Raw genomic sequence first — 14,414 nt, forward strand, 5'->3', positions numbered from 1 at the left:
AAAAAATCAATACATTACTCAGGTTTGGTGGCAGGCGCCTATAGTCTCAGCTACTCAGGAGACTGAGGTAGAAGGATTGTCTGAGCCCAGGAGGTCAAGGCTGCAGTGAGCCATGATAGTGCCACCGCACTCCAGACTGGGCAACAGAACAAGACCCTGGCTCAAAAAGGGGGAAAAAAAAAAACTCGAAATGAAACAAAGAAACTGCAAAACCTCAAGAACACACCAACCCTCCCCCAAGAAGCCGGGTCAGACTGTGGACTCACCGTTTGCCCAGCTTCACCATCATCTCCTTTGTCACCAGGGGGACCATCTTGACCCTGTGGGCACAAAGCAGGTTTCTTGCTGACTCCAGGACAGCACCCCAGGCTCACACACCAACCAGCACCCAACACAGCCCCAGCCCCTTCCCATAAGCCAGAACCCATCCTGGTGCCAGCCCACAGTGGGCTCAGAAGAGGGGAGGCATTTCTTCCCCTAATCACCAGACCGTGGGTACCTTTGGGGAAAGGGCTATGCCCCAAAGAGAATCCACCAAAAAGAAACAGCCAGTAAGAAAGGAAAAGGTAGGGCTGGCAAAAGCAGGCAACGGTTGTGGGGAGTAGTGGCCTCACCCTCCTGAACACCTACCGCGGGACCAGGCTCTCCAGGGGGTCCGGGATCACCAGGGAAGCCCACCGGGCCCTGAAAGAAGAAAGAGGCAGACAAGGCCGTCAGCAGCCTGACAGAGACCACACTCGGCCGAGCCCATCTCTGCCTTGACACAGCCACCTGCCACCAACCAGACCCTGGAACCTTCCAACCATCCTAACATCCAGTGTACTGTATGAGTCGGAAGCCCTAGCATCTCAGAAGCCTGCGAGCCCAGTCCATGGGCATGGCAGGAGTTGGCTGGTCTCTCGCTTTCCAGAGACATGCCCAGGGCAGGCGTCTTGCCCACAGACCTCTCCGAAGTCTCTCCCGATGCAAAATCTGGGCAGACCAGTGGAAGGGGAGTCCACCCAGAGCCTGATCATCCTCGGTGCCTCTAGAAGGCTGCCTGGTCCACGGCGATGCCCTCAGAAATCTTCCTCTTCCAAGGTAACCATGTCTTCTCTTTCCTATCTCTGCTACTTTTGTCCAGTGACTGGTGAAAACCTCTAGACTTTGAAAGACTTGCCCAAGACCCAGAACAGTCCTGAGCCCGACCCTGCTCAGGGGCTTGTGTATCACTGTGCTACTTACGGGGCTGCCTTTGGGACCGTCATCTCCAGGAGGGCCTTTGGGTCCAGGGGGTCCAGCAGCACCAGATGGGCCCGACTCGCCCTTCTCTCCCCTTTCTCCTTTGGGTCCCTGGAGAAGAGGCCAGTGTCCAGTTCTCAGAGCCGACAAAGCAGCGCTGGTAGGTGGGGTGCCTGCCTGACTGCTGTCCCAGCCAGAGGCCCCTTTGCAAGTGCAAGCCCTGCTAGGAAACCAGCTGCCCACCTCCATCCCTCTGCAGCTCCCAGCGAGTCAGCCCCCGCAGGCTCCAGGAGGTGGCCAGAGGAGCCCGGATTTCTGGGGCACTCTAAGGCCGAGACCCAGCTCCACGTAGGAGGGACCCAGAGAGTGAGGACCGCAAGGGGCACCCACCGACTCCTCAGTTCTCAGATGGGGAAGCGGCTATAGACGCCCAGACCTCAGTTCCTCCGCTGCTCCTGGTCCCTAAGGCTGCCCCCAGGCTGGCCGCACAGCGCCTGCTCACCTGGCCTCCAAAGGCCTAGATTCTCCCAGTCAAGCCTTCAGAGTCCAGGGCGATGGATGGCAGTAGGTGCCCTCACTCTTACGGTAGCCCATGAAGGGCCTGGAACAGCACAGATGGCAGAGAAACTTAACTAGCCATTGGCTGGGGGGGTCACCATTAGGACTGGACACACACGTGCACACACGCGCACACAGGCTCACTGCCCCAGCCACCTCCTGTGTTTACAGGAATTCTGTGAAATAGGCACCAGAGGGGTTAGGAGTCCCATTTCATGGACGGGAAAACTGAAGCAGACTGGGAGTTTCCTACCCAGCAGATCCAGCACCCGTCTACACCCTGCTTGACCACACCACCCCTCCCCCAAGCCCACTCAACACCCGCCCCTCCCCACGCCACTCACCGGGGGGCCCCCTTCTCCTGGAAGGCCAGGCTCACCAGCTTCTCCAGGCTCACCCTAGGGAGACAACACAGCTTGGTTAGGCAGTGGTGAGCACTGTGGTTCTGGCTTCAGGTATGTGCCAAATCCTTCCTGCCTGCTGTCGGGCCCTGAGGACCGGGGCTTGGGAAACAGTAGTCACTGCCCCCCAGATGGCTCCCAGGACTGGGGGGAGGTGTGTGAGGAACACGGCAGGCATATGACAGATGCACAGAGGGGCATCCAGATGACAAGGGACACTGTCTTGGAAGGCCTTCCCGAGAATGGGGCTCGGGGCCTTGGAGGGTGACCCTGAGAGGCAGGTAGGAGGGCAGGACAGCCTCAGAGGTGAGGATGGTAAGGCAGGGGCAGGGAGAAAGCCACACGTGATCCTTAGGGACACGGGAAGTATGCAGTGGCAATTGATGAGTAGGGATGCATGCCCTGTGGTGGGGGTGCTGAAGAAGATGGGTGCTCCCTGGGCAAACACTGTGTGCCATCGCTCTGTGGTTCTAGCAGGTGCATTCCTCTTTAATTTCTGCATCATTAGAGTGAGTCATGATGGAAGGCCTCTTTCGATGTAACAGCCAAGGGCAGAGAGAAACCTCCAAAAACAGCGTGCAGGGAGCTCACGTGCGTGGGTGGCCACCCATCTTCCCGCTTGACCACAGGAGCGGAGAAGAGCTTTTACAGGCCTGCAACCTCAGGAGCTGACGGTGGCACCACCTAGCCACATGCTCACATGCACACACATACATGCACACATGTGCACAGGCATGCACATGTTCACACATGCACGCACACATGTCTTCATAGCAATTCTGAGAAATAGGTACCAGAGGTGGGTAAGACTCCTATTTCATGGATGGAAAAACTGAGGCAGAGTCAGAGCTTCCAATCCAGCAATCATCCAGACTCCACTTGGCCACACCCACCCCTCCTCCACACCCACTCACCAGGGAGCCTCCTTCTCCTGGAAGGCCAGGCTCATCAGCACACATGTGCACAGGCATGTACACATTTACACACACACCCGCATACGCACACACACATCATACATGTGCACACACGTTCATGGGCGTGCACACACTTATACACCCTCCACAAATCCACACGTACCCACACATGCATATACATGCATGCACAAACATGCACAAATTCACACACACACACAGGCTCACATTCATGCACAGATATGCACACATACATGTGCACACACATGTATAATACGCACACATTTACACACACACACATACAGGTCCATCACGCTCACTGAGTCACTTTAGGCTCTGGGTTCTAAAATCAGACAGATCAAGTGAAGAGGGCCCCGGGCCATGAGAACATGATTCTGCTGTAGTGGCAGCAACAAGCTTGGCACGGCCAGGCATGCTCTGCACGTAGGGGGGCAGAGGGTTACTCCCCAGGGCTAAATATTGAAGAAGGTGGCAGAGGCCTCGCTGGGGGCCTCGTTTGGAACTTCCACAAAGGGCTGCCACAGAGGGACACGTCAAGGCCCTCCATTTCATGGATCTTCTACAGTTCCAAATGCATCGGACAGGAATAGCCCAGCCATGTCTTGTGTGTCTCTGCACATACACACACAGGTACACCCATGTGCATACACACACCCAGCTCTCCCCAGACAGTCCCAGAACTGCCCCAGCAGTAGAGGCATGGCCTCACCTTCTCTCCCACGGCACCAGGATTTCCTATTCCACCCGGAGGCCCTTGCGGTCCATCGGCACCTGGAGCTCCGGAGGGTCCTCGGGGCCCTGGAGGACCCGGGGGCCCCTGGGAAAAGGGAGAAGCCGTTGAGACAGAGAAAACACCATCAACTCTTCCCCATGACACAAGCCTCGGACACAGAAGGTCTCGGTGGCCTGGACACACTTACCATCTGGCCCACGTCTCCCGTCTCTCCCTTTTCACCTGGAGGCCCCGGCAAACCCTGGGAACAGGAAACCTTGTAGTTAAGTGCTACTCTGTCAAATACACACTACAATCCTACCTTCCCCAGCACGATGCCATGGAGCCCCCCTAGAGCCCTTGGAACATGCTTCCACATCACGGCCACCTGAGAGGACATAATTCTTTAGCTGGAGGAAATAATTAGAGCAGATTGCAGAGATTTATGACAAAGGTGCTTATGTTAGGGTCCCATAAAACAATAAACCCTAACGAGCCAACAGCAGGGGAATGCCCGGATAAATTATGTCACCACCAGATGCTGGCTTGCTGCGTAGTGACTAAAAAAGTGTGTTTTCCAAATAAATAAAGAGATGCATGTTCCAAGAATATTTAATGACATCCAATGATCCAATGCACCTCATAATGGAAAACGGGATTGTGGAACGAAAATGAGAAACGGAAAACGCTAGGCACAGACTTTCTATAAGATGCACGACCCGATTTAGATTTTGCAAAAATCATAGAATTATCTAAATGCCCGTGTGCGTGTGTGTGTGCGTGTGTGTGTGTGTGTGTGTGTGTGTGTGTGTTTATACAGATGCATTTCAAAGGCATGGCCGCAAAATGCGCCCAAATGTTTCCTGTTGTCATTTCCGGGTGGTGTGCCTAGAAGTCAGTTTTGCTTTTTTATTTTTCTTACAAATGATCATCTTCTACAAGGAGCACAAAAATGCATGTGACTTCTGAAGAGCAGTAAACGCCGGCATGCCTGGAATTCTGAGATGTTTTAGCAGCTACGATTGGATGGGGAGGCCTGGGAGACCTCTGATAGTCTAGTCTTAGTTGCCCCACTCTTAAAAAGATGGGAGAGGCTGGGCTCAGCGGTTCAGCCTTTAATCCCAGCACTTTGGGAGGCCAAGGCGAGTGGATTGCCTGAGCCCACGGGTTCGAGACCAGTCTGGGCAACTTGGCAAGATCTCATCTCTACAATACGTAAAAAATTAGCCGGGTGTGGTAGCATGCGCCTGTAGTTCCGGCTACTTAGAAGGCTAAGGCAGATGGATCACCAAAGTCCAGCAGGTCGATGCTGGGCTGGCTGTGAGTGTGCCACTGCACTCCAGGCTGGGTGACAGAGTGAGACTCCAACTCAAAAAAAAAGAAAAAAAAAAGACAGGAGGAAGGACACCGCGAGGAAGACACAGGTGGCATCGTAAGGAGACCCTGGCATGGTGAAAGCGGGTGGTTACCTGCAGCCCCACTGGGCCTGGTGGTCCCGGAAAACCTCTGGGACCTTCGTCACCCTTCTGACCGAATAGGCCCTGCTGGCCACGAGGGCCTGGCTCCCCGTCAGCTCCCTGCAGGGAAAGAAACCGAGGGGAGGATACCACACTGGTGACACAGCAGCTCAAGGGGGCGCGGGTCTGTCTCAAGGTCATTCACCGCAGATACTCACGGAGGGTCCTGGCTGTCCGATGGGGCCTTGGGGACCTGTAGGCCCAGGAGGACCCTGTGGGGACAAGACAGAGACATGAGTTGCTTCTCGAATTGTGGGGGAGGCTGGGGGAGGGGTGGGTCCCATCCTAAGTAGGGGAGGCTTGGCGCAGGAGGCCGATGCACCCAAGGGCCTTGGTGCCGCCCTCAAATGTGTCATTCAGCAAGCAAGCAACAACAACACAGTTCGGGCCCTGGGAAGCTGGCAAGGCTCTTGGTTCAATCCCGAGTGTGTCACCGTGGATGGCAGAGGCTGCTGCCCCCAATGTCCCCCTAGAGACCACCCTATGCCTCATTTCCACTCCCAGCATACAGCCACGACATGGGAATGTGACGTCAGCTCAACAATCAGGAATGGGGGCACATAGCTTGCTCAAAGCCCTGGGCCCAGCACCAGGCCCTCTGCTGTGCCATCGCAAGAAACCACCAGCACAGAGAATGTGAGAGAGGGGCCAGGCATGGTGCCTCAAGCCTGTAATCCCACCACTCTGGGAAGCTGAGGCCGGAGGATCACTAGAGCTCAGGAACTCGAGACCAGTCTGGGCAACACAGTTACAACAAAATAAAACAACAGCATCCCTACAACAACAACAACAAAAATGGGCTGGTGTGGTGACATGTACCTGCCATCCCAGCTACTCAGGAGGCTGAGCACAGGAGGATCACTTGAGCCCAGGAATAGGAGGCCGTGGTGAGCAGTGATCGTGCCACTGCACTCCAGCTTAGGCAAGAGTGAGATCCCAACTCAAAATAAAAGGGGCTGGGAAAAAGGAAGGCAAGGAGGAGACAGGGCACTGTCCCCAGGAGCCCAACCAGGGAGGCCCAGCACAGGCCTCCCAAGGAACATAGGTCCTTCCTGCCTGGGAATCAAAACATTGGGTGAAAATCCTGAAGGTGAAGGGAGCAAAGAGGTGTTTCATATCGTCGGGAAGAAGCTGGCAGCAGAGCAATGGGGGCTTTGCAAGAGCAAGCTGGTATTTTTGATCACGTGAAAAAACAGAGGGAAACATTCCCAGTCATTGGGTCAAGGGCGCTGCTTCTGCCAGAATGCTCTGGTTTCCTCAGCCTTGGAGGGCAATGGGCATGTCTACACAACCCCTGTGAATGCTTCCTGTTCACTTAAACACGGAGACTCACACATGCACACACACACGCATGCTCGGATATCACTGAAGTACACACACACACACACGAGAGATTTTAACAGCATTCTGTGTCGTATCAATCATCAGCTTCATCAGCAATGACCACATGTGGCCCTCAACGTGTCCCCTCCAGGATTGCTGGCCGTCTATACTCGCCACAACTTACCTGTTCACCCTTGTCTCCCTTGCTTCCTTTCTGTCCCGGCTCTCCGATCTCACCCTAGGGGAAGAAGGGTGAGATCCATTAGGCAGCCCAATGACCGCGGGGTTTTTCCCATTGCCCATGATTAATTTTTCTTGGCAGTGAAGAATAATCTCGTTCCCAGGTGGCCCTGTAACTTTCCAAAGAAGAAATGTTTCCATAGATGAATTTGATTTCCTTCTTAATACAAAGGCAGAAAGGGACAAGGTCTTGGTCTGATGCCACGCGGGATTTTAGTAGATTTGAACACGTGGGAAAAAGCCTATTGAAAATGCTTACTTTGTTTTCAAATTGAACTGTGAACAACACAAGACAGTAATAGGCCACTCCATTACCAAGTTGCCAAGGAAGTTAGTAAGATCTTTCCTAATGTTTCTGTTGGTACAAGGCTGTCTTCTACCCTGAGATGTGGGACAACGCAAAGGTGACAGAGTCGGAAATGTCACCAGAGCTATCATAAATGGGAAGTCAAACCACAGAGCTAGATTAAATGGAGTATAAAATGCAAGCTCCTGCAGTAACGGTGGCAGAATTAGGCAGCCCGTTCTTAATGAGAGGGAGGCTGATCATTTCAGGGAAGATATTTGAAAGCAGATGTGGGGTAGAGGCTCATGGAACTGGGTGCTACAGATTCTGACTTTGAAATTATTCAGGGGGACCAGGGAGCATTTTTCTTTGCTCGAGCTACTAAGAGCAAATGTCTTGGGCCGCCTCAAAATGACACAAGAGGAAAGTGGTTTCTAAGTTCCCTCCAGCATGCCAGAGATTTCATTTATTATCACTTATTTGTGTGCTGCTGTGAATTTACCCCCCGATACAGGTCTGCGGGTAGGCGTGGCATTCAGCCGTTGTTAACAGGGGCCACCATCGCCCTTGCCTGCCCGCCTGGCCAGGCCTGGCTGTGTGTCACTCCGGATCTTCCTTACCTTGTCTCCATCTTCTCCAGGGGGTCCCACAGGGCCAGCAGGACCTGGGAGCCCCACAGGACCCTGCAGACCATCACGGCCAGCCGGGCCTTGCGGGCCTTTCTCACCCTAGAGGGGACAGAAGATCCCTGGTCAAATGTGGCTCCATCATGGGGACATACCCCCACCAGCTCATCACCCTGGAGAGGGGTGCATTGGCAGGAAGGTGGGGGCTCCTGGAGGGGCTGTCACCACAAGCCTGATGGAGGTGAGCCAGGTACACCAAGGGCCGATTCGGAGCCCAGTCCTGGACCATGACCTTGGTGTGTCACTTTGCTTAATCACACTCACCCCATGAAGGACTGCTCCTGAGAGATGGAGAGACTGAGGCACAGTCAGCGAACAGCAGAGCCAGGGTGCAAATGCAGCCAGCCCAGTTCCTGAACCTGTGTGTGGGTCACCTAAGCTAGTGACCAGGAGCCACATCCAGGGACCAGGAGGGCCTGAGCACCATCCTCATGCAACTTTCTTTCAATTATTGGCAGACACCCTCCCTGTACACACACAAGGACATGCATGCACACTCATAAGCATGCACGTACAAATAAGTATTCTGACATGTGTGCGCACACATACACATGAATACACATGCATGTGTGCAACACACATGGGGCACACATGCACACAACACACATGAGCACACTGAACATACATGCACAGATACATGCATGTATATAGTGCTCAATCACATGTGTGTGCACATGAAACACATACAGAGATACATAAACATACACAAGGCATGCACACACACAGGACACACATGCACACACAGCATACACACATAGGTACTCTAATGTGCATGCACACACACACAAACATGTGCTACATAATCTGCCCCCTCCCTGTAGGCAAATGACTGTGGACATACACATGGACCATACATGCGCACAGACATGCGTGCACACACATATACATAGGCATACAGAGGACACACATGCACATACAGACATGCACATGCACGCACAAGCACTCCAACATGCTTGTACACACACAAACACGCACATGCATGTGCACATACATATGGGACATGCATGCACACGTGCACACACAAATACTCTGACATGTATGTGTACAAGCACACTTGAACACAGGACATACACACAGACAGACATACATATACACACAGGCATACACACACAGACATACACATACACACAGGCATACATGCAGGCATGCACAACACTAACACAGAAAGCATTCTGGTATGTGTGTGCATGTGCACACATGAACATCCATGTACATGTGAGCACATTCACATGATACAAGCACACACACATGCACACACTCTATCCTTCCTGTCCTTATAACTTGACCCACTTTCCGAACTGCCCCCCTTGGCCATCCTCAAATCTCCTTCCTAAGTTCTTGCTTGCCTCCATTTCCCTAGCCATCACGTCACTCTGTGAACGGCTTGGATTTATTTTCTCACCCCAGACAGGAATCCCTTTTTTCCAGCAAACACACAGAAGGAGCGAGTGCATCCTGGGAAGGGACATGAAAGGGAGCAGGTCCCTTCAGCGTGGGGCTCCGAGTGTGGCCAGCACCGAGTCACACCTCATTCTCAGATCTGATTGTCTCCTGCCTGCACGGCTCACTTCCTGCTCCTACAAGTGAGCTCCTCTTTATCCCAACCTCAACCCCACATAAGCCAGAAGATGCCCAGGCCACGGGAAGGGCCTTCCTGGACCCTCCTGTCCAATGTTGCAGCTTGGGGGGCATCCTGGAGACACCAGCCTCTGCTTGAACTCGCCTTCTCTCTGGAGCTATCCCTGGAGAATGACACCTTCTCCTGGGACGGTGCTGCTCTCAGAGGCCTCTGCTTAAACATTTACCCTCCTGAAACAACAAACTCACTTCCCACTGAGTTTGTGCAGGCTCTACACACACTGAATGCCCACCAGGTCTCAGTTTTCTGGCCCAGAATCTGGCTGGATCCGCGTCCTGGTGCCTCATGGGAAGTGATTAGGTGTCATCCAGATTGCCAATAACACATTAAACAGATTTGCAGTAGCACAGATGTTCCCAACGTGGTTTCAGCAGGGACTCCCCGCCCAGGGAGTACCGGCTGTTCTTCCCACCCGGGAGCCACCGAGAGTGACACATACAAGGAGGCCACACCTATCTAATACAGCCAGTCAGCACACAGGCCTAACTCAATGGAGGCCGCCTGCTGATATCTGCCCATCTGGGAACACAGCTCACTCTTTCTGTACTGAGGAGAAAGAGCTGAAATTGGTCTCCACAGTCATTTGCCGGCAAGGAGGCGGCAGATTAGTAGGCAGAAGTCTCACGTGCGTCAGGGTGGGCCATGCCTGGGCAGTAAAGGTGTTTTGAGGGTCATTCAGGAAAGAGGCTTGTGGAAAGTGTCAAAGCCAGAGGGGGTCTCACTTTTCTCTTTCTTGGAAACCGAGACTGGGGGAGCTTTAAGACTGACCCCACGCCCCGATCCAAGAGGCTTCACAAAGCCTGCAAAATCTGAGATTCACCAAGAGGCCGGCTTGTCCTGGGCGTACAGGAAGAAGGCTTATCTTCCCAAGGTCCACCACCTCCTGTCTCTTGTTTGCCAGACATCTGTTCTCCACGCCCGCCCCCAAACAAGGGGGGACCAGTTCCAGATATCTTCCTTTCTCATAAAAAGCCCAGGCATGTGTTCAGGCCAGCAAAGGGGAGCAGATCACGCACACGGGGCACTCAGAGGCTGGACCACAACCAAGTCCACCAAGAACAGACCATCCGGCCCTTCCCTGTCTGCACGTGTGGGCCAGCAGCATGTGGGCGTGGACAGGATGAGCCTTGGCCAGCATGATTCCCACGGAGGCCCCCAGCTCAGCCAATTGTGAAAGGACGTGGCCTCCCCGTGGACCTCAGCTGGGATACCTTGGGACACACACACCGTCTTAGAGAATGAACACAGATCTCACCCCATCCCAGAATCACTATAGGGCAGGGATGAGGTTGAACTCATGAATGACCCCAGTGCCTAAGTAAAGGGCTTCCCCCAGTTCAGGGCAGTACTTACGGGAGCCCCTTTCTCTCCAGCTGGCCCTGGAGGTCCCTGGGGCCCAGGTCTCCCTGGAATTCCTATGGGCCCAGCAGCACCAGCTGGTCCTCGCTCTCCAGGAGATCCCTGGGATGGGACAAAAATCAGCTTGTTTCAAAGGCTTTCAAACAGCGTGGACATTTCTTCCTAAAGCACCACTCTATCAGTCACTCCACTTACTCACTCACTCTAGACCCCACCATAACTCCCTATGGCCCTTGGCAAGCAAAGACTACTTGTCTAGCACTTGAGGCTCTGTGCCATCAGGCTCATTGGGTCTTCCCCTCCCTTGGTTCCAAGCGCACCCATGACCCCTTCCCCAGTGACTGAGGACACGCCCTCCTCCATGCTGGCCTTCAATGATTCCCCCTTCCCGGCCCCCTTCTCCCCTTCAGGTCTGCGGAGGCCAACAAGGTATCTACTACTTGCCCCGTTTCTCCAAGCTGTGCAATTTGCTAGGCCTTGAGCAGAGACAGGCACTACAGTGGCTGGGTTCGTGGCCTCATCAGAAGGCCATGCTGCCGGACAGGCCCCCACCCTGGACAGCCTAGTCCAGAAGCATTCATAGAGACTCGCATCTACTTCCTGCCCCCGTTGGCCCAGTCCAGACTCATGCTAGGCATGTGGGCCTCCTCTGTGCTCCTCCACAGAGAGTGCTCCTCCTGGGAGAGAATGCTCCTCGAGAGAGAGTGCTCTTCAGAGAATGCTCCCCCAGGGAGAGAGTGCTCCTCCAGGGAGAGTGCTCTTCGAAGAGAGTGATCCTCTAGGAAGAGAGTGGTACTCCAGGGAGAGTGCTCTTTGGAGAGTGCTCCTTCAGGGAGAGAGAGCCCTTCCAGGAAGAGTACTCCTCAGAGAGAGTTCTCCTCTAGGGAGAGAGTTCTCCTCTAGGGAGAGAGTGCTCCTCCAGGGATAGTGCTCCTCCAAGGAGACTGTGGTACTCCAGGGAGAGACAGTGCTCCTCCAGGAGAGACAATGCTTCTCCAGGGAGAGTGCTCCTCTAGGAAGAATGCACCATGGGCAGCACGAGGTCACTCCTCCCCCTCCAGGCTGCCCTGTCCTCCCTTCTCATGTGATGTGTCCCCGGGACCCTCTGTCAACTCAGCTCCAGCTCAGGGCACACCCCCTCGGAAGCTGTCTTCTCTACCACATCCTCCACAGAACCCTTGGTGGGGACCTGGGCAGCTGTACGTACTCTCAGCTCTCAGGAACCACCTGAGAGGAAAAGGTATTGAGGAAAATGATTTGACAAAATCTGACTCACCGCGGGGCCTGGTGGGCCAGGGGGGCCTTCGTTGCCTTTCAGTCCAAGAGCGCCCTGCAAAGCCATAAAAACGTGAGTCGAGGGCATGTGGGAGGAAGCCCCCAGGGCTGCGTGCGGTCTGGTTTCCTTTCCCACCTGGCCCTGCACTCACCACGGGGCCAGGAAGTCCTCGGTCCCCAGGGAAGCCGCGTAATCCCGGAGGGCCGTCTTTCCCAGGGAGGCCGGCAGGGCCTGGGTCACCCTGGAAACAGAGTCAGGGGTTAGCTTTGCCTGGAGCCAGTGCCAGCAGAGACCCCCACCCCCAGCCCTCCAGCAATGGCCAGGATCGGGGACTGCCAGCAAGGCTTCCTGGTCAAGACTCCCCGGGGTCTGGGTCACACTGGGGCTTCCCCTGGGCACATGGCTGTAAAAGAAATTTCTGGGTCTTGACTGGACTCATTGGCAGTTCCCATTCTTGTGTGCTGCCCAAGCCCACACCCGGTAGCCATGCTTGGCCTGCTGGCACTGCCTGAGGATCCTGCAAACAGACGCGACCTGTGACACTCTACCCGAGCTCCACGGAGTTCAGCCACCCCCACCCCCGCTCCAAAGTCGAGCGGTGCCACGTCTCTCATATATTTGGTGGTCCCTTGAAAGACTGAGTCAGATAAAGGAATCAGTGCTAAAAGTGCTAAAAACACTGCCCTAACTGGACTTAGAACCTAAGGTACTTGCCTCGAGCCTAAAAGCACAAGAAAAAAAGGCACCCCCCTAGCCTATATCTTTCCTGAAGTACATGTAATGTTTGATAGCTTTGATATCTTCCAGAATGTTCTTTGGAGTCCAACACGGAGCACAGGGGTGTTCCCAAACCAATAGATCAAATATGCCGGTGGCTTCTGTTCCTGTGTGTGTGTGTGTGTGTGTGTGTGTGTGTACCAGGGGGTGCCAAAAAAAGAATGCACGTTTTAAGAGACGTTACCTATGTATTACTTTTAGTTTATTGTAATCAGAAGTGCCTGGATGCTGACAGTAACCACTGTGAGCACCTCTTGTAATTGCAGAAGTCAAACGTGACTTGTATTCATCTACAACTTTAATACAGTTTTTTTCCTTTCTTAAAATGCATATGCGTTTTTTGGTACCCTCTGTATATACACGCTAGATATGTAAATATATACATATATAGTAAATATATCTGTGAGTATACGAGGGACCCACAAAACACACAATTTATTTAGAAAAAATAGCATATTGCTTCTCACATGCTTACACTTCAGTCACCTTCAAAAAACTCTCCGTTTGATGAATTACACCTATCGAGAAGATTTTTCCACTATCAAAAAACTCATCCGTTTTGATGCCTTTTTAGTGCTTCTGCCATTTTTTGCTTCACCTTTTTCCCATCGGCAAAACATTTCCCTTTGAGGACTTTTTTTCATTCGGGAACACAAAAAAAGCCGCTCAGAGCAAGATCGGGGAATGGGGAAGATGCGACACAGAGATCATGCTGCTTTTGGTCAAAAACTGCTGAACACTCAGCGCAGTGTGGGCGGGTGCATTGTCATGGGGGGAGAACCAGTCACCTGTTTGCCACAACTTGGGACATTTCTTCTGCAAATCATGATGCAACCATCTCAAAACTTCCAGATAAAACTTGAGTTAACGTTTGATCCGGAGGAACAAATTGCAAGTGTACTACCAGGGGCCCACCCTCCAAAAGATAATTCCAGGGATTTTTGGGTCCCTCACCTTGTATATATACACACACAAATGCACACACATATATGTTGTGTGTATATATTCACATACACACATATTTATTCAAGTACATATGTGCACACACATGTGTATTATTGTTTTCAATCTTTCTTCATTTGCCTGGTTATGTTTCAAGTGTATTCATCTATGTGGTCATTTAAAAGGCTGAAGAGCTTGCATTTTCTGGGCCCCTTATTGACAAGCTGGAAGGGAAGAGCTGTTTATTTTTATGCCAACACGTAGGAAGTTTCAGCCTCCCACCTTAGGCAGCCACATTGGAAGTAATTTTTAAAAAGGGACAGTTAGACCCGGCACTGAGAGGTAGGAGAGAAACAATTAGTTTTTTGCTTTTGTGGTTTATTTTTCAGCCTCTTATGGTAAAGGGCTTTTTAAAAAAGCACTTTCTGCTAAATTTATTGGGAACGCATGAAATCCAAGAGCTTTCTATCCATGTCTGAAAGCAGAGCTGGCAGCCAGAAAGGAGAGGCTTGCGAGGGTGGAGGACGGGTCTGACCCTGTGTTCC

General features: G+C 52.9%; 1 protein-coding gene across 1 annotated transcript in view; it reads right to left on the reverse strand.

Moving 5' to 3' along the window:
* Positions 1 to 14,414, reverse strand: part of COL5A1 (collagen type V alpha 1 chain) — a 196,482-nt gene that overhangs the window by 25,990 nt on the left and 156,078 nt on the right. The window contains exons 43-55 of the mRNA XM_021712966.1: positions 12,302 to 12,391; positions 12,151 to 12,204; positions 10,869 to 10,976; positions 7,811 to 7,918; positions 6,849 to 6,902; positions 5,500 to 5,553; positions 5,294 to 5,401; positions 4,033 to 4,086; positions 3,822 to 3,929; positions 2,124 to 2,177; positions 1,225 to 1,332; positions 631 to 684; positions 267 to 320 (exon numbers count right to left, since the gene is read on the reverse strand). Coding sequence (XP_021568641.1) covers positions 267 to 320; positions 631 to 684; positions 1,225 to 1,332; positions 2,124 to 2,177; positions 3,822 to 3,929; positions 4,033 to 4,086; positions 5,294 to 5,401; positions 5,500 to 5,553; positions 6,849 to 6,902; positions 7,811 to 7,918; positions 10,869 to 10,976; positions 12,151 to 12,204; positions 12,302 to 12,391 — 1,008 coding nt within the window. The remainder of the gene's footprint in view (positions 1 to 266; positions 321 to 630; positions 685 to 1,224; positions 1,333 to 2,123; positions 2,178 to 3,821; positions 3,930 to 4,032; positions 4,087 to 5,293; positions 5,402 to 5,499; positions 5,554 to 6,848; positions 6,903 to 7,810; positions 7,919 to 10,868; positions 10,977 to 12,150; positions 12,205 to 12,301; positions 12,392 to 14,414) is intronic.

The sequence above is a fragment of the Carlito syrichta genome, unplaced genomic scaffold, assembly GCF_000164805.1.
Source record: "Carlito syrichta isolate Samal-C Ts95f unplaced genomic scaffold, Tarsius_syrichta-2.0.1 Scaffold303895, whole genome shotgun sequence".
NCBI lineage: Eukaryota > Metazoa > Chordata > Mammalia > Primates > Tarsiidae > Carlito > Carlito syrichta.